This window comes from Salvelinus sp. IW2-2015, linkage group LG20 (genome assembly GCF_002910315.2).
Source record: "Salvelinus sp. IW2-2015 linkage group LG20, ASM291031v2, whole genome shotgun sequence".
In the NCBI taxonomy this organism is placed as follows: Eukaryota; Metazoa; Chordata; class Actinopteri; order Salmoniformes; family Salmonidae; genus Salvelinus; species Salvelinus sp. IW2-2015.
In genome coordinates, this window is record NC_036860.1 from 46,625,360 (window position 1) to 46,645,305 (window position 19,946).

Here is a 19,946-nt window from a genome sequence, read left to right on the forward strand (position 1 = left end):
GTTGTCTTGGATTTACATTTACTTTGTTACTTCTACCCCTGAGTCCAGGTTGGAAATGCACGTTTGTGACTGCACTGTGCCATTAAGGGTAGGTTTAGTTTAGCTTAACTTCTTCCAGTGAGAAGTAATTGGTAGCTTGGTAAACTATATTTTCAGAGTAGCTTCACCAACACTGTTCCTATCCTACTCTTGCAGTCAGTGTCCTTAGGAACTGGGCTTCATATTGATGTGACCCAACAACGTATCCAAGGACTTCATGGCCATAGTAGGTGACATTCTCTTAAAATAAGAATACATTGCATTTTATGAAAATGATGGTCTCTGTTTTGTTGAATGTTCACTGCCACCCACTGTTTAAGCAAAGAACTGAGCATCGAATCAGCATCAGCCTCTCTTGCTTGCAAAAAAAATGGAGAGCGAAATGCACCATTGTGTTTATCTAAAGGTTTAATCAAAGCTTTATGGTGAAAAGATAAGAGCGGTCACCTGGTTTTGGGATGCAATTCCGGTTAACAATGCCTTTAAAAGTAAAGCATTTTAAATGTGGACTTTGCTCTGATTAGGGGAGCCCCTATTGGAACAAAAACATCTGATAATTTATGCTTATGTGTAGTTAAGTAAGACATTTTTAGTGGCATATATAATATTTGCATGCATGTGTATTTTCAATCTGTGGATGTATGGCTCCTTGTGTCCATCTCTTTGCTCAAGCCCTTGCTGTTGCTAGGCAACCTATCCTCATTTACTACAGTCCCTTATGGCCTGCAGAGGGACAGGGCAGGTGGGATATACCATTGCCTTACTTTGTGTAGGGGAAGGATGCTTGTCCCTGCCTATAATATTGCAGCCTCGCTGTTTCACTTCCTTGGATGTCCAAGCCATATCACCCCTTTGTCTGACAGAATGCACTGCAGCCAGATCCAGAGATGGTAGAGTCTACTGTATTCTGTTGAACTTCAAAGTACACCTTTCGACTTTTCCAATGACCTTTTGGAATACACTGACACACAGAGTGTCAACAAGAGCAAATCATGCATTCTCTTTAGATGTGTGTTGATCATTTACCTATCCACAGACTATGGCAGATCCCGACTCCCATTCAACCAAAACCAGTCACTAGATTTCTGGGGTCAGCCCACCAAATCAGATTATGTTTGCTGAGAGTAAGCATACTTATATCAAATTGAAATTGAGTTAGCTTTTTTGACTGATCGAGGGCCTAGGTAACCCCCCACCCTAGGGGCATTATTATAAATGATCATTAATGGTATGTTTGGTTAAACAATGGTCTGCTCTAGTCAAACCATGGGAATATATTTCTCAGGCCCATATGGCCATTTAGTACCAGCTGCTTGGTTCTGGTTTACTCCTGTCTTACAAATGCATTAAAATATAAGAATATAATTATTATGTATATATTGTGTGTGTGTTGTGTGGGTCTCTAAGTTCAATGACAGTTTATAAATGCATTAGATATAAGAATAATGATTATGCATATTATGAATTGTGTTTGTGTGTGTGTGTGTGTGTGTATGCACAGGTCTCTGACCTTTTTATCACACTGTAACCTTCACAGTCTTTTGACAGTAAATAAAGACCAAGGTTTAAAAAAAATCTGGACAGACAGAGGATTTAGAAATGAGCGGATTACTCACTATCATGAATATAAAACCATGGCTTGATAAAAACCCAGCTCTCACCAGCCTATGGCCTTGCTCTCGCACACACACATCTGCTAATTATAAAATAATCCTTAGGTGTATAGCCTACATCTCCAGGGATAATACAGTGCTTCGGAGTAATTAGTCTACTATGAGGTATTAATTACACAAGTAGTTTAATCAAAACGTGAAGGGGACGAAGTAAGAAATCTGCTATGAGTGATGAATTGAGGCCGATTGGAGCCACTTCAACAGTTATTTTTTTCTAGGTGGGTGGGCTCTTGCAGTAATTTTCCTACAGTGGAAGTAGTTAACGCTATAAGTGCACACTGTACTGAGAGATATAGTCGTAGGCCTAATCAATAACTAAGACACGAAAAGGGTTCTCATAAAGGAGACAAATGCGGCCCTGTGATGTTCAAGATCTGCAGTAGATCGAGGACCATCTGAGAGTCATCCCACCCGTAGCCTATCGAGTAGACATCAGAGGGGTTTTTTAAAATGGTATAGTCTCTCCGAAATGGGTGTGGTTGAATCGTGCTTACGAGATCTAACGTTAGCAAGCGCAGACCGGGTGATTTAATCTGAAACGACGTTATTTTATTACAATACTGCAATTTAGAGCTTTGAATACAAGAACACCTCATGCGAATATGCATTAGGCCTATTGCATGTTTTTTTAATTTGTGTACCAATGGGTGGGTTTCCTGCTCCTCCGGCAAGATAGCCCAGTCGCTTTTAAAATATCATTTACATTTTTCTCTCAAGAGTTTAAGCCTCTGTGTTTGGCAATTTATTTAATAATTCATTTTTTTGACGAGGAGGCGACGGTCATTACGAAGCGAGGGAGTGAGGGGAGAGAAGGAGGAGGAAGATATCCGCGAACTAGCAGAGGAGGAAGGAAGCGAGGATCACGAAAACCACAATCAAGAGAAAAACTGAGTCATAAAAAAGCTATTTACTAATTTCATATGGTTCAATGCATTTTCTTTGATGCGTGGACAGATTGCAATTGTGTTCAATCCGCTCCAACAAAGATGTTTTCGAGTTTATGAAGGTCTCGGGCGTAGAAAGGCAAACCATTCTAAAGAGGAAACGGGAACACAACAGCAGAACTCATCTTTTCAAGGGGTCCAGTCAAACGGAGATATGGTGTCTCTGTACTTCGATCTAATATTTATTTGATGTGTAGCCTACATTGGAGATTCACTGAGCAAAAATCTAGAGAAGACAAGGAGCAGAGAGGATATTGAAAATATCTGCATATTTCTGTCCCTATATTGTTTTCTTTTCTAAGGAAAAAGGGGCCAATAAACATCCCCAGCCTTTTTGAAACATTAAATCCAGACTGTATTCGAGAAAGACTACCAACCTCATCGGAAACATTACCTAACAGGTAGCCATCCATTATAAAATGCTGTCAGAATTGTCATGGATGTAAGATGGCTGGATGATGTAGCCTACCAGTGATGGGCCTATTCATGACTAGGCTCATCATTTCGCTGAAATTATATTTCATCTGTATGTTTTGGTAGCCTAAATATAGACATATGGACGAACCTCCCCACTGTACCAAATGTTTTTCTATTTGCATATAGCATAACTTGCTGTACATTCTTGTGATAACCTATATTAACACAGGCAACCCCGTAAAGTGTTTGCATATTTAGCGGCTTGGAAAAATTACACGGTTGCCAGGGTGTCAGTGCCATTAACCACGAATGCCAGGGGTTTACTGCTATAGTCGTGGAATTATGGCCTTAAATTCATCAAGTAGCCTAACAGCTACCTATATCAAGTAGCCTCCATACATTTGTGGGTACTGGGTAGGCTACTGTTGCTTGTAGTGAGGGAGTAGCCTAGCCGTCTGAGCTGCGCCCCAAGGCCGATGTAAGCAACCTATTTGTTGATGAGGGAGGGCTATTCTACAGTGTCTATGCTGCAATTTGACCTTAAAATGGATTTTACATTTTATGCAAGGATTTTATTTAGAATTCTATTATAGAAAATTATGCTGTAATGCACTCAATCCAATAACGCTAATATAATGTGCTTATTACTTTAGCACTCTTGGTTCGCTGTGAAATGTCAACCGAATAGACCAAGTAGGCTATCGTTTACTGTGCATGAACATAAGGGGTGGGGCCATACTGTATTTTGCATTATTTTTTCCAAATGACAAGCAAGTCTTTGACCTATAGTTTAGGTAGCTTCTGTCTGTCAGTTGTCATGGGTAATATATTGTCTTGGAGAAAATGCTTAATAAGCTATTATGGTGACATTGATGGCCACCTATTCAGCACAGGACACGTGCTGAGGTCCACAACCACGTATAGTCAATAAGGATCATTTACATCCAGCCCTGCCCTGTGTTTTGCATCATTTAATACATCTTTCAAAATTATTTTACTAGTGTACAAACACTTCTTGAACCAATTCTACCAGAAATGCTCCCTTAAAATGATGTTCTTGAGGGAGGGTTAGGAACTGGAACGTGTGTCCAGACAACAACGGATTGGGTTGGTGACTGCCTGCAAGGTGGATTGCATTGCACATACTGTCCAGAAAGCATTGGGGAAAGGAGGAAACCAAAAAAGGGTCATTTGATGATGTCAGTGGGCGATGGTGTATCATCCCATCCCATGATGCCCAGTCCTCTCCTCTCCCACCCTGGTATCTGATGGTGATGCACCACCACCAACCCCTCAGTGCTTTATTGGCTAAATGAGCAGCTGTGCCAGGAGACTGGGACCCACCAATTTTCCCCGGTCGCCTTCCATTAGTGCTGTGTGATCCATCTGGTTGGAGGTTCCCACCGGGAACAATGACCCAGTTAACTGCTCCTCTCCCTAGCCTAGTAGATGGTGATGATGTGGATGTTCCTGTTTATTTGTTTGTGTATGTGGAGTTGGAGGCCTTTAATAACATGGCACATGTGATGTGAGTGTTAGGTAATGTTAACATTGAGGCACTGGAATTAGAGGAAATATGGAAAATGTGAACACTAAATGTGATATTACCTGACACTGCTGTATGGGCAGTGTACCTGTCTGTGAAAGCATTTTCTTTTTTTAATATGCGTGTTTTACAAGTACCGGTACACCGCCACCGAAAGAGGTACAGTATCGACAGTGATGCAAATTAGAATGTGCAAAGCAGAGTACAATGGTCAGAGGTATTTCATCAGTGTCTTTACGGATTTGAATAGGCCCACAAACTCATGCAAATACTAGTGCCCATTTTTGAATAGGATTTGAATGTGAAACCTCTCTCTCTCTTCGAATTCCCCGTGCATGTGATCATAAACACATCTGTAGTGCTAATCATGTTGATATGGAAGTGTATGGTACAGCCAATACTGTTTTGGTGAATTTAAATAATACAAATAGGCCTACCATAGTATTTTCAGTCACATTCAACTGTGACGGTAACAATCGAGGTCTAGCGGGTGAACATTTTTGTAATTTGGAAATGTAGTTTGTTATAATGCTAGTGTCAGCCATTTTCAGTGTATTTCACTAGATGATCGAGATCTTGCTGTAAAATAGTTTTAATTCGTTTTGATACTGCAGCTTGAACAATGACATTTTGTGTCCACTAGAATCGACCATAATCGCAGCAATGTTGAATCATTAACAAGTCATTGTTAAAACATAGTAATAGCCAGGTAATAACATAGTAATTATGCAAATATCCCACTGGCAAATTCCAAATGTGATGATAGCTATGCTAAATAGAGATTCAAAACTGCTTTTTTAACATTTTTATTTTATTTATTCTTTATTCAAGTAGGCAAGTCAGTTAAGAACAAATTCTTATTTACAATGGCGGCCTACCCCAGCCTAACCCGGACGACGCTGGGCAAATTGTGGGCCGCCCTATGGGACTCCCAATCACATCTGGTTGTGATACAGCCTGGAATCGAACCAGGGTCTGTAGTGACACCTCTAGCACTGAGATACTGTGCATTAGACCGCTACGCCACTTGGGAGCCCCCTTTTAGAACACAACACAAACACACATACATTTTGTTCAATGTGCTTGTAATGAATGATAAATGCCTGCCTGCCTGCAGTAATTCTAATCTTGTTTCTGTGCATTAAGTGGTTCGTGGATATCAAAGAGAGCCCATTAAATGATGAAGCGCTCTCTCAGATTATACCAGATTAGAGATTATTCTCCACAGTTAAACCAGACAAGGCTGTACTAGCATAAATATACAGATTACAGAGCTTTACGTATTTTAGATGTGCTATGTTAGTAAACCGTGCACTTAAAATACTGAATTAAGTATTATTTTATATGCCCAATTTACTCTGATTCTAGCTGCCGCTCTGCAGCCATGTTTGTGATGGTGTTAAACAACTAGCCTCCAGGTGAAACATGCCAAAATGATTATGATCAGATCAAACCCATTGATCAGGTTGAGACCAGCAGAGGACTACGAGACCTCTGATGTAGTTGGAGTCGATTACTCACCATGATAACACTGCAATCAAATCATGCAATCTGATACGCATGCCATGTACAAACATAGCGCATATTACATTACAAGCAGAAGATTGGTTTGTTCTGACGCAGGCACTGTCCATCATTCTAATTGGACATTTCTGCTCTTAGATGGAGTCCTAATTTTGAACTTGATATCTCAGTCTGGGCGATCTACATGAATGTTTTAAGTTTAAATTCTCATGCTGTTTTTCCATCCTTTGTTCCCACGAGGTGACTGACTGAGTGACAGAGGACTTCGACGAGGCCAGGGACCAATCCAAAATGAGCGAGCTGGAGCAGCTGCGTCAGGAGGCGGAGCAACTTAGGAACCAGATAAGAGTACGTGTGTCAGAGAATGTTACTGATCTGGGCACACATTTACAAAGAGTCCCAGAGGCTAGGCATGCTGATATAGGATCAGTTTTGCCTTTTAGATTACAGGATATATCCTAGATCAGCAATCCTACTCTGAAACGCTTTATGATCTCAATGAAAGCAGTAAAACCATTGGGTCTAGAAGAGAAGGGGGTTGGTGGAAAAGGGAGTAGGCCTAACACACCATATTGAGAGGTGGGATATTTGCCTGGGTGAGATTCAGAGAGATTGCTAATGCTTGTCTAACCACTCTCTGTTTCTCTGTCTCTTAGGATGCCAGGAAAGCATGTGGGGACTCAACCCTGACACAGGTAAGTATCACACATACCCGCATAAAAGAGAGTATGGCTGCGTTTTGACAGCCAGCCCAATTCTCATCTTTTTTTCACTAATTGATATTTTGCCCAGTTAGATTAGCTCTGTAAAATATCTAATGTGAAAAGATCTGATATGCGAAAAAAGATCTGAATATAGTGCATTACATTGACACAGTAACCCTGTGATGAACTTGTCTTCTTTACATTGCTTTTCTGTGTGTTTGTGTGTCAACCAGATAACGTCAGGTCTGGATCCCGTGGGGAGGATTCAGATGCGGACGAGGCGCACTCTCCGTGGCCACCTGGCTAAGATCTATGCCATGCACTGGGGCACAGACTCTAGGTGGGTGTAACGTTATGCCAACCCCTTAGGGGGCTTCTCCCTCTCTTCACACTCTCACTCATATACCACACATGGCGGTACAAGCGGTACTTTTTTGATGAGGTATAACACAATGGCTCTACCTCTTGGCTCCGCAGGCTCCTGGTCAGCGCCTCTCAAGATGGAAAACTGATCATCTGGGACAGCTACACCACTAACAAGGTGAGAGCTGCACCCAAATAACAACATCTCCCCTGGTCTCACCAAGGGGCCTGGAAAGGTTGACTCACTCTCAGCAAACTAGGCAGCCTTCAGGGATTGGAAATGAAATGGGAGCCGACTGTGTGTTTTGACTCATCTCATACTTCTACTTACATCATAACCTACCAGAGTCACTTTGCCATTCAAACATTGTAAATTATATTATGCAATGGCTCCCCCTGAAAAGATCCCACAAATTCAATATAGAGGAAGCAAAATGAACTACTATTACGCTCCTGCTCTGTCTGGATGTGGACTTGGCTCTGGACTCCTGCCTGGTCCTGTTTATGATACTACTCTCTCCTTGTCCATGGCCAGGCCTTTATTCTGTGACACACAGTGACCAACTCTTATCCCCCCTCCAGATGCATGCTATCCCCCTGCGCTCCTCCTGGGTGATGACCTGTGCGTATGCCCCCTCTGGTAACTACGTGGCCTGTGGAGGTCTGGACAACATCTGTTCCATCTACTGCTTGAAGACCCGCGAGGGCAACGTCAGGGTCAGCAGGGAATTACCCGGACACACAGGTGAAGAAGCATTACTACACACAAATACCTATGTGACTAAGCTTGAGTCATTTTGTGTTCATTTTTATTGAGAAATCATGGAAGTGTCTTAGCTAGGTTATGTGAGTTTATTTGAACCTCCTTGATTCTAACTTCCCCAGTGACACTACATATGGTTATGTATGCAGTTCAGTTGAGTATTCCTACCTGTTCCCTGTCCCACTGGGATCCCCAGGTCCCAAACCCCTAAACAAGGAAGACTTTAATTCACATGGCTAATTAGTCACAGGGCAACACAATTATAACGAGCTGAGACATCAGCCAGAAAACCTAGTGAGTCCCTTAGCTGTGTTACAGTGCTAGCTCACCTGGGGCTTTTAAATTACTCACATTCGGGAGGACGAGTATTGTTGAAATTAAGTCTTACTCTTCGATCACACCTACAGCGTCATTTCGCAAAATGGTACGCAGCATCATCTGGATATGTGTGCAACAAAAGTTCAACATTCACATTCTGCTACCATTTCTGTCAAGCCGTCTACGCATACAGTCTGACGCATTCGTTCAATAAATCCAACGTATGCACAGCACAGAACGCACTGAAACTGCCTCTGCAACGCAATGCTGCAAGGCAAACGCAGCGATTCATTGGAAATGAATGTACTTCTGGTGTACCAAAATGCAATGAAGCTGTTGGTGTGATCGAGGCGTTAGTAGGAGCACCATACATTGATATGGTGTGGTCAGTGTTCTACTAGATGTTTTTATTTGTGTTACAGGTTACCTGTCCTGTTGCCGTTTCATCGATGACAATCAAATCATCACAAGCTCAGGAGACACTACCTGGTGAGTCCTGATGGATCAGTAACCAAGGCTGATGGAGAATGCAAATATAAATATACTACAGTATATTGTCTATACTGTAACTAGCTATGAGCTAGCATAACCTTACACTCAAAATGATCTGATAGCAGTTTTTAAATCCAGTGGGTCGCTCTTCTGTTCTCTTATCCAGTGCACTGTGGGACATCGAGACAAGCCAGCAGACCACGGTGTTTTCGGGCCACAGCGGTGACGTCATGAGCCTGTCCCTGTCTCCAGACTTCCGCACCTTTGTGTCCGGAGCCTGTGACGCCTCCATTAAGCTGTGGGACATCAGGGACAGCATGTGCCGACAGACGTTCACGGGCCATGAGTCTGACATCAACGCAGTCTGTGTGAGTGTGCTGACCTGCTTTCTGGTTCATGTCATGGCATTAAGCCAGGAAACCATACTCTAAGACATGTCACCGTTCCCAAAGTCCTTCATGTTAGCTGCACTAGCTAATTCTGAGTGTCTAATGTACCTAATGCTAGCTGATCTAACCCATGGCTGTCACTCCCTCTCTCCTCTACAGTTCTTTCCCAACGGCAGCGCCTTTGCCACCGGCTCCGACGACGCCACATGCAGGCTGTTTGACCTGCGCGCTGACCAGGAGCTCAGCCTGTACTCTCACGACAACATCATCTGTGGCATCACCTCCGTGGCCTTCTCCCGCTCCGGACGGCTGCTGCTGGCCGGCTACGACGACTTCAACTGCAACATCTGGGATGCCATGAAGGGAGATCGAGCAGGTCAGTGGGGTGTGGTGGGGTGGAGTAGGAGCGAGCGGCTGTCATTTAGCTGGCAGCCATTGTTGTATAGTTGTGTCTGGCTATGCATCAGACCCGTGACTGAAAACAACTGATAACTTAAAAGGGAATGTTATATCTTCTGATTTCATTGAGATGTTAGACTTCAATTCACAAGCTGATCTCAGTCAAATGTAATTCAACCCTCTAAGGGATCCCTGTGTTAACAGTTCAGGGGTATTTCAAGATGGTGGATTGATGAGAGAGCTAACCAGGACACCATATGATAACAGTTGTTTGTTTGTCCCTCTCTGTGTCAGGAGTGTTAGCCGGCCATGACAATCGCGTGAGCTGTCTAGGTGTGACTGATGATGGCATGGCGGTGGCCACTGGGTCCTGGGACAGCTTCCTCAAGATCTGGAACTGACAAGTTACCTGAGCCATGCACACACACACACACACATTACACACACATAGACACACACACATACCCACACGCAAACACAATATTGATCATACAAAGTATTCACATCTCACATTTTGGTACACATAGTTTGCACACTGTATTCACACTGTACGTAAAGATGTACACATACACACATACACATTGAAACATTGTACATAATATATATATATAACGCCAATTAGGTATGAGTTTACACAGACACACAAATGCCACTTGCAATTGTACATGTTACCAATCACATTGTATGCAGGAAGAGTCCACCAGAATTACAAACATATGCCCACACTACCCACAACAGATATATATGTACACAGTACACACACAGTTATAATACATTTGTAATTGGAACTACCATTAATGACGTGAACAAATTAAATAAAATCCTGACATATGCTAAACTAAAACACGCATTTGAAATGTCACAATTTACCAGATTTTTCAACACACACACACACACACACACACACACACACACACACACACACACACACACACACACACACACACACACACACACTTTAAGTGCATACACACATACATACGCACACAAACATACAAAAATATATACATGCACACACATCTACAGTACATGTTTATTTCTGAGTGAAACTCCAACCCTTGAGCTAAATGGGGGAGGCAATTCTGTTTTTCGTTTGTTTACTCTGAAGTCCCAAATATCCTTCAATCTGATTTTCTGTACTACAGTAGGTTTGTGTGTCTCTGTAACAGGGTGAAAAAAGTCACAGTTGAAGGAATAGAGAGTGATGGGCTGGAAAAGCATGATAATAAGTGAATCCAATAACACTCAAGACACTACAGACAGGGAGATAGATAGAGAGCAGAAAGAATGCCCAACTTTCCACAGTGACACTGTTAAAGGAAAATCAAGATAAACCATCAATTCTTAAAGTTTCTTCTGGCTCAAACAAAATGCTATCATGTAGTTACTGTTTTTATAGATATGTACACCCACATATATAAGTAAATATATGATAGTTTTGATTTTGATGTTTTTGTTGTATTAATTTTTTACGCCTATTTTATTCATGTTTTCCCTGTGTGCCTCAGATACACTTTAAGGATAATTAATAGAGAATAATGATGAAATTAAACTAAATGAAATCAATAAAATGAGAGATTCATAAGGTGAGCGAGATTATCAAGAGACAACTCTCAGATAAGCAGGGGGCAATATTCATACTTTGACTTTGTCAATATATTATGTCAACTTTATGATGGTATACATTGTACATACTATTAATAAATACACGTAGCCTCTCTTGCCAGTTTTGGCCAGTTGTGTGTACTTCTTTTTTAACATAGTAATTTCTGTGTTTAAAACCATGCATGCTAGTTTTCAAGGGAGATATATGGGGATCCTGTTCAGCACACAACTTGAACATAAACAGTGAATTTGACATGCTTTGATGACCCAATTTAACCTTGATGAAACATACCTGATGTCCAGATTTCTGCTCTAATTTCTCAACACACTACTTACTATAGACTGATTAATGATATAAATAGTTACTGGTCATTTTTAGAATGCTCAGATAATGTATTCATGTCGAAGTGTATTCTCTACCCTTTTTCCAGAAGTGTGCACCCGTTCACTCCCCCACATGGGGATTGGATTGGTGCATACCAAGACCAGAGGGAGTTCCCAACAATGGTTTATATATACACTAGATGATAACCTGTTTTGAAGCCACTGTACCTCCATCTTGGCACACCCAACCGTCGTAAAACATACTTTGGAAGCTAAAGAAATGCATTTATTTAACATCTAAATTTTTATTGACAAGTTTATTATATTAGACGCTTTGATGCATACTTATATGTGAGCTAAACATACAAATAAAATAAATATTTAAATGTTTTCCTTATTAAAGTATAATTGTTTAAAGTTCTAATGTTACTGTCCCCACTACAACATTATTTAAATACATGTAATTTTGTCCTTGAAACATTTAATTGAAATACTGTAGAATTCCATTCATTCATTTGGACTGCTTCATCCGGAGAGTGCCAATATGGCCGACCAGTGGCGTCAAAGCATCTCATTCGCCAATACATAGCATCAGCAATATAGGGTATATATACATCATTGGTTTCCACCATGTTCTTTAAACCAGTCTATTCATTTTAATTCCACAAGGTGGAGTATAAATCCACACTTCAGGGAAATGGTTGAATATTGGACTGCAAGCATGGTAAATGTGTCTGTTGGAATGAAGTACTGCATGATGGTGGTTGGGACCTGGAGGCCATTTATACAACACATGCTTAGCCCATTCTCATTGGATTCATTGTTCCTCATGCTTTACACCCAATATATGAATACAGAAACTATTATAGACCGTTTAAGATGAGATCAATATAGTTTTATTTTTCAAACAATTCTTCATCAAGACTTTTACAGACTCATGAGTTCATTCAACACAATCTTTTAAAATATTAAAGTTCATCAGTCTATTTAATACAATCTGAAGTTAACCCCTCAAAACAGAAACACTAAACAAACATGGTAAAAGACATTTCATTTCTCAAAAACAAGAGATTGAAAAAAACAAAAAAAAAGTAGAAGAGATTATAGACCCATCCAAAGATATCAGCTTTTTCAGCTTTCAGACTTTCACCTGTACTGGTTCCCACAAGCACCTAGTAAAAACCACAAATCRATTCATACTTTAATCTTATTCTACAAGATCCAAGATTATGTTGTACAGCAGGGTTTCCCAAACTCGGTCCTGGGGCCACCCCTGGGTGCACATTTTGGTTTTTGCCCTAGCAGTACAGAGCTGATTCAAATAACCAAATCATCAAGCTTTGATTATTTGAATCAGATGTGTAGTACTAGGGCAAAAGCCCTGTTGTACAGTATTACTATATCATATATGTGAATGGAGTGTCTGATTAGTGTGTGACTACATTGGGTGGAGCAGGTCATTGCCTCAAGAGGAAGGTAATAAAACACTACACAGAAGCAGGAAACCCACCCAACTGATTATCATTTATCATGAATTTATTGATCCTCCTCATAAAGGCKATTACTGGATAAACACATCAATGCAAAACTAGTATCACAACTGTTAAAGTGATGTTTGTGTATTATGCTGACTGTGGATTACAAGGTATATTTTCTTGGGATTAAGACAAAAAAAAACAGATTAAGCAGTGTATGGGTATCTCTCAATTATGAGACACAGACAAACCGTCCATCTTACATTCAGTTTGCTAAAGGCCACGATAAACACCCTCCCACCAAAGTCACACAGACAGAGACAGCAGAGAACTCAACTTAACACTCATATTGCTTATGAAGGAGAAGTGTCAACGTTTGATATGGCAAGGACAGCCTTCGTGATATGCCTGTTTTGTGGGGCTGAAAATTTTGATTAATGTAACAAAGCCCATTTTACTGTTACAACTTTGTCATAACACTACACTTGACTGATACTTTATATTTAGGATTGACAATAGAAATGTTGCTATACAAAAATGTGATGGCACACTTGATGACAAATTGTTGACCCTCTCCATCCACCCACCTTTCTGTCTCAGCTGGCTACTCCTGCATCGAACAGTACATGTCCTCAATAGACTGGTCACTCCCTCTCAACCAATAGCATGACTACTAGTTAGGCTGTATCAAGAGGAGTCTGTACTTCCACTGGAAATACATGCAGCTCAGCCATCACTCTCATGCATCTGTCACACCCACCAAAACAGTCCAAACATTCAGTCTTAACGTACACACCCACATTCATAGCCTTCCCCTCTCTACTGTAGATTAGAATACATTGTGCTTAGATTAATTAATATACCAGACAGTAAAGTATGTTATAGAAATCTGTTTTATAGATATACATTCATTTATTTAAATCTCTCAATATAATTTACATATCCTTTAATAAAATAGTCCTTTCAGAATATATTAAGTTGGTTACTTTCCCACTGCATCTCAGCCAGTCCACACACTTGACCACCAGCAAAAACCTGCTTRTTTATCACCATGTTCCTAGCCCCTCTAACACCACATAACAAAACCCAGGTCACTGGCTTCAGTTTCATTTGAACATATGAAATACTATTAAAACTATTCGCAACAAATGTGAAGTAGCATATGGCTTTTCTATGGTATTTTGGCCCCCCTCCCACTGTCTAGAGAACCATCATATCAAGAGAGATGCATTTTTATAGGCATATCATTTTCTACATTCCAAATTGGTTTGCTGCCATCAACTGCACATTCTCCCTGTGCCTATATTCTAGTCACATGAATGTGTCATACCAGCAGATGGTATGCATTGAATGAAATTGCATGAAATTAACGCTGGTTGAAATTCTCTAGAGAATGTTTCCTCTTCCACATGGTGGCAACAGACACAATCCCTGTAACTGGTGAGTCCATTCAATGTTTAAAGAGCAGTGGGTAAACATTGCAGTTATTATTACAGAATGAAATATATAATCATTGACAATGTAAAACATTAAAAGTTGTTGAAACATATTGGGACGTTCTGGTTTCTATTTAAGTGCACTTAATTGGCACAGAACACCATTCTTAACGAGGGAGGCAACTATTTATTATTTTGATCCGTCTGTCAGTAACACCTCTTCTTCATGAAGTTCAGAGTTAGAGGATTGAGTGGAGGGTCATATTCACCCCCCCAACACCCCCCTCCCAGCCCCTTCTCTACTCCAAGGCACTGCTTAAACTGTAAACATGGCAGTTTGGCTAACTAAGATAAGAGGACTTTTTCACAGCTGCCAGAGCTACTTGTTGAGTGTGTGTAAAATGTGACATTTGCGATATCAGTCACAAATGGCACACAGCTGATATTGAATGCACTAGGCTAGCGAGAAACTAATCTAAGAATTGATACGGAATTGTGATACAGGATAAATGGCTCAGATATGTGCATGCAAGCATGCTCACATAAGAGTAAAATATACAAATTGTAACTGTACTAAAAGTGTGTCAATCGATTCCGTTCTTTACTCCCTTATATATTTTAATATATATTTAATGTTATATTTACTAAATATATTTATAACACTCATTTAGCATAAACTACATAACATACCCACAGCTTAAGCATTTCCCCTGATCTCTAAAAGAATCAAAGCAGATTCATGTATGTTCAGAGGACAATTGGGAACTTTGGTAGGGAAAACAAGAGCAAATACACTATATTCAACAACTTGTTGCCTTTCAACTAGTTTAGTAAGATGATAAATGAAAGTGCCCAATGAGTTTGAGTCCTCTGGTTCAGTATTGCAGTGACAAATATGACACAAAACTGGGCCTGCTAAAGCATCAGTCAGTGGATTTCAACACTGGCTCAAGAATCACACAGCTATTGCTTGGAACCACACTGATAGCTCAGTATTATCCACTGCAGCCCTATCCCTACAAACCAACATCTCTGAGTACAAACGTAACAAGATCCATACCAATGAACATAAAATACATCGATAACAGAGGTTACAGACAGAGTAGATCTAGCAAGAGGGAACTATTATTCACTGGATTACAGCCGCCAGATGAGAGCCTGAACCCCAGCACTATCCCCCAGGTAAGGATCATGGACACCTGCTGCCATTATAATATTCTAACAAGCACATCACTCGCTCACCCAATTCCTATGTCCTCTATATTACGGTCACATCAAAACCTTCATACTTCATCACCCCTCGACKCCCACATCTTAAGTCACCTCACTGRCTACCTCTGGTACATTTTACACAAAACAAATTAATTCAACCTAAACTCCCCTCTCTGAACAAGAACTGCACTAGAACAGCATATATATTGCAATATAATGGCAATATAACAGTAGAGAGTAAAAGTAAGAATGCCAGTTAGGCTAATACCAAATACAGAAACAGTACAGATAATATCAATTGTTTGCAGTGATATTGTTTAAATTCTTGACAAGAGAAAAGTTTAATATCTTAAGTCTGTTCGATAGGCTCCTAAAAWGGTAAATAGCTCCATCCCCGATATGAAACACGGGGAGAATAAAGAAATAGAAAGCATGACGCTAGAACACAGCAATATGTTCCATTTTACTAGGGACTAGAATGTTACTACGTTCACATAATGGATAGTCTGTCTTCCTAGGAGTTTTTATTTATTTAATTTTTWAAAACCTCCTTCCAAAAAAAACATCAAAATAAAAACATGAAATCAAGTTTTAATCAAATACCAATTTTTCTTTTTGAATGATGAGTTGAATAATTAAACCATAGTGAACCTGAAGCTTAGCATTTTGAGTGTTGCAACAATACCTTAGGGTGTGCCAGTGCAGTATATATATCAGGTCAGTGGTCACACCCTGAATGGAGGCGTTATATACACGTCTGCCAGTGACATCAATCTACCCATGTTCTCTTCCATTTAAACATGTTAGATACTGGCTATTTACAATTCAATCTTGACTTATATTGGTTGAATCTTGCTTTCTTTAAAATGTATTTCACCAGGAAGGAATGTTTTTAACATACCCCCAATAAGAAGGAACTAACTACGGTAGTTACAACTAAACACAGGCGCACCAAGTGACTGAGGTACAATACTACAGGACAAGTATATACAGTACAAAGTAGAGATATTACATTAGAAGCCTGTAGTGATGTCTCATAGGTAGCTACCATTCCAGAGGGAGATCAATCAGATCAGGGGAGTCAGAAGATGGCAGGTGAGATGGACTCTTTGTCGTGAAGATTTAGGCTGGAATGGATTTACAGTATGCTTGTGTGTTGGCGAGCGCCCGTGCGTGTGTGTGTATATATGTGTATGAGTGTTTTGTGTCTGTGTATGGGACTATGTTGCTTCACCAGTTCATGATGCAGTTCCTGTTCAGGGTCATGAAGTAGACCTGGCTGCTGCCTCCGGAGCGCACAGAGGCAAAGAACACCTGAGACACACATTAACAAGACATTAGGCTTATTACTCATATTCAATGAGACTCCAGTGCCTACAGCTGTACGTACCGGAGGCATAAACATAGATCACTTAAGTGATATTTTGAATACCAATGTGTGTGTGACCCACCTTGTCATTCCTCTCACAGAGGAACTTGAGCCTCTGGGCTCTCTTGTGCATGAAGACTCCGTCCAAGTGGCCCGTCTCTACAGCACGGATCTCTATGGCCTTCTCTCCCCAGCCCATGATCTGGTTAGAGCAGATATGTGCTGCACAGGGAGAGAGAGAGAACTCAGAACATGCCAATTTCAAGAGAAAGAAGTGTGTGTGCCTGTGACTGCGTGCAGGTACACATGTGCCATACCAACGGAGGTGGGCATCTCGCCCCACTGCAGCACCACATCTTTGATGATACGTCCGTAGGTGTTGACGTAGACTCCCTCGTCCTCGTAGCACAGCAGCATCTCCATGCCGTCTGAGCTGGGCAGGAACACGATGGCATGGGGCATTATCTGGATCTGGATCTGGGGACACACACAGGGGCGAAGGACTAGAATCTTGTTTTACCTAATATAGTTGAATGCACTGATTCTAAGTCACTCTGAATAAGAGTGTGAAGTGACTAAAATATTAAATATATGTACATCTTGAAAGAATATGTGAGGAGGTTTTCACATCAATACCTTTCAGGTCTGGGCATCTAATCAATTAAACTTATCATTATTCATGTTTTACAGATATTTTAGGTGTGAATTAATTCCAAAGCTATATTTGATGTGGAAGAATTTGTCTGCGTGCGTCTTGTCCCATGAGGAACTCCTCCACTCACATGCACTGGGATGTAGATGTCATAGTTGTTCCCAGAGTCGACATCGATAGCGTGGAAGCCAGCACTGGAGCCGTAGATGACCTTCAACCTCTGTCCTTCCTCCACTGTGAGGTCAACCAACTGGGGCCTGTGGGGCAGGTCACCAAAGGACTAGAGYAGAGWGAGAGAGGCAAAGAGAGAGGAGAACATGGGGTGTTTTTGAATGTTGTTCTGGTCGACTGGCTGAGGGGAAATAGAACTCCTGGCATTTAGAACAATGAGGCAGGAAAGGTGAGACCTACCTTGAAGGCCATGAATTTGTGATAAGGCTTGGGAGCCCAGGCGTATACCTCCACCGCGTTCTTCATAGCTATCACCAGGAACTTGATCCTCTCATATTTCACTAGACAAATACAAAGCGGGATTAGAGCCATTATGTGACGCTATAAATAAACAGTGCCAAAAAGGCAAAGCCAAATGTGTAAATATACATTGTTAGAAAAACTTCAATAATGGGTTSAATAACGGGTCACATCACTGTTAATCCGTCTCCTCCCTTCCTTTACTCACCCACTTTGTAGTGGACACATCCCTCCATCTCCCCTACAGTGGTCCAGCCCTGCTTCTTCTCCACCTCTGGGTCATTGTGAAGGATCTTGTTCCTCAGCCAGGCCAGGTAGTACACACGCACCTTGTTCTTCTTACCTGGGATGGACACACACACACAGTTATTTAGTGGATAAGGGGCTTAGTAGCAACAGATGGAGTTTGCGATGCACAGGTCCTTTTCCCCAGGCTTATTAAATGAAGTGAAACGTTCAGAACGTCGCAAATAGAAATGCTAAAGTTAGAATCCTGTTAGCTCTATCTGAAGGTTTTGTGACGTTGCACTCTCCTAAACAGACCCCAGGTGAGTGCAGAGTGTGTTAAAGTGCAGAGCAGTACTAATCAATCACCGGATATGGTGATGAGCAGGTTGAGTCCCTCCAGGACGTCCATCTGTTGGAACCTGCGGGAGTTGATGAGGGAGTAGACCTTCCCCTGACCACTACGGTCCAGCAGCTTCAGACCGTTCTCTGTCCCCACCAGCAGGTTCACACCTGGGGAACACACATGCACGCTTAGATACAAATATCCCCCTTAATGCAATCAATCAGGACGTACAATATGTGAAAAATGTGATACTCAAGCTGGGTGGAACAAAGCGTGTTACATGTGGTCATTGAAATGCATATCATTCTATATTTCATTTGAATTCTGTGGCTCATATGATTAGAGTGTGGGCTATAGCCAAGACCAGTGTGCCGTCTGTCTCACCCCAGAGAGCAGCACAGAGGATCTCAGAGTTGAACCTCTTCTTGTACTTGCGGATCTCGGGGGTGTCGCTGTGGGGGCGTGTGTTGGTGGGGTTCACATTCACCATGGAGCCTTTCCTCACCTCCATTTTCAGCTGCTCAAACCTGGAGCCCAGGCCTGGACACAGAAGGAGCAGAGTTTAGAGGGAGGAGAGAAACACAAGCCGTTCTCTATGAATGCTAAAACTTCCTTAAGGGAATGATAATATTGAATCAAGCTACTGTGGGCAACTGCTGCCCTCCTGCTTGTTAGACATTTCCATGACTTAGATTTACCTACAGCAGTAAATAAGAGATGCTGATGATTGTGAGCCGAGTACTGAAAATAGAGGGACTAGAATTTGGAAACTAGGTAAGTGAAGGTATATAGGGGAAACTCATTTAACCCCTTATGATAATGACCAGTTCTATTGTCTGTACTTACTGCCCACAGAGATGGCATCCACAGGGCCTGGTGGTTGGTACATGCCCAGGTCGACAAAGGTGGTGAAGGAGGACTTGCCACTTGACGCCTTGACTAGACCCCTGGACTGATACTGGGGGAAACAGGAAGGGAGTGAGAAATACCACTGGGAACGGGGTTTATGGCAGAGAAACATGTACATGGAGAGACGGATTAACAGTCAGAGACAGTCAGAGAGACAGTCAGAGAGAAAGACAAATGGTCAGACAGAGACAGACAGACAGAGAGACAGACTTACATCATAGACAGAGTCTTTCCCAGGGGAGGAGTGGGAGGCCGAGTCAGTGGGGGAGTGGGAGGGCTGCACCACGTCAGGCAGGTTGGTGTATCCATTGTGGCTCCGCTTCTCTGGTGTCTGCCAGGCAACGGGGACAA

The 19,946-nt window shown here is 41.5% G+C and overlaps 2 protein-coding genes across 6 annotated transcripts in view; one reads left to right on the forward strand and one right to left on the reverse strand.

The window, feature by feature from the left end:
• The first annotated feature begins 2,026 nt into the window (after positions 1-2,026).
• Positions 2,027-11,297, forward strand: LOC111980922 (guanine nucleotide-binding protein G(I)/G(S)/G(T) subunit beta-2). Its single transcript, XM_024011979.2, has 10 exons — positions 2,027-3,057; positions 6,384-6,491; positions 6,800-6,838; positions 7,081-7,187; positions 7,325-7,388; positions 7,793-7,955; positions 8,714-8,780; positions 8,950-9,151; positions 9,332-9,548; positions 9,866-11,297. Exons 2-10 carry the CDS (start codon positions 6,435-6,437, stop codon positions 9,970-9,972), a joined length of 1,023 nt encoding a protein of 340 aa, XP_023867747.1. The 5' UTR covers positions 2,027-3,057; positions 6,384-6,434; the 3' UTR covers positions 9,973-11,297.
• Positions 11,298-12,373: 1,076 nt separating this feature from the next.
• LOC111982054 (misshapen-like kinase 1) overlaps positions 12,374-19,946 on the reverse strand; it is a 33,071-nt gene continuing 25,498 nt past the window's right edge. For all 5 annotated transcript variants that reach the window (XM_024013589.3, XM_024013590.2, XM_024013588.3 and 2 more), the window contains 10 exons: positions 19,810-19,926; positions 19,533-19,644; positions 19,071-19,226; positions 18,710-18,853; positions 18,324-18,458; positions 18,056-18,156; positions 17,775-17,924; positions 17,310-17,469; positions 17,075-17,214; positions 12,374-16,937 (listed from right to left, as the gene is read on the reverse strand). In XM_024013589.3, the coding sequence (XP_023869357.1) occupies positions 16,854-16,937; positions 17,075-17,214; positions 17,310-17,469; positions 17,775-17,924; positions 18,056-18,156; positions 18,324-18,458; positions 18,710-18,853; positions 19,071-19,226; positions 19,533-19,644; positions 19,810-19,926 (1,299 nt within the window). In that variant the 3' untranslated portion in view covers positions 12,374-16,853. The remainder of the gene's footprint in view (positions 16,938-17,074; positions 17,215-17,309; positions 17,470-17,774; positions 17,925-18,055; positions 18,157-18,323; positions 18,459-18,709; positions 18,854-19,070; positions 19,227-19,532; positions 19,645-19,809; positions 19,927-19,946) is intronic.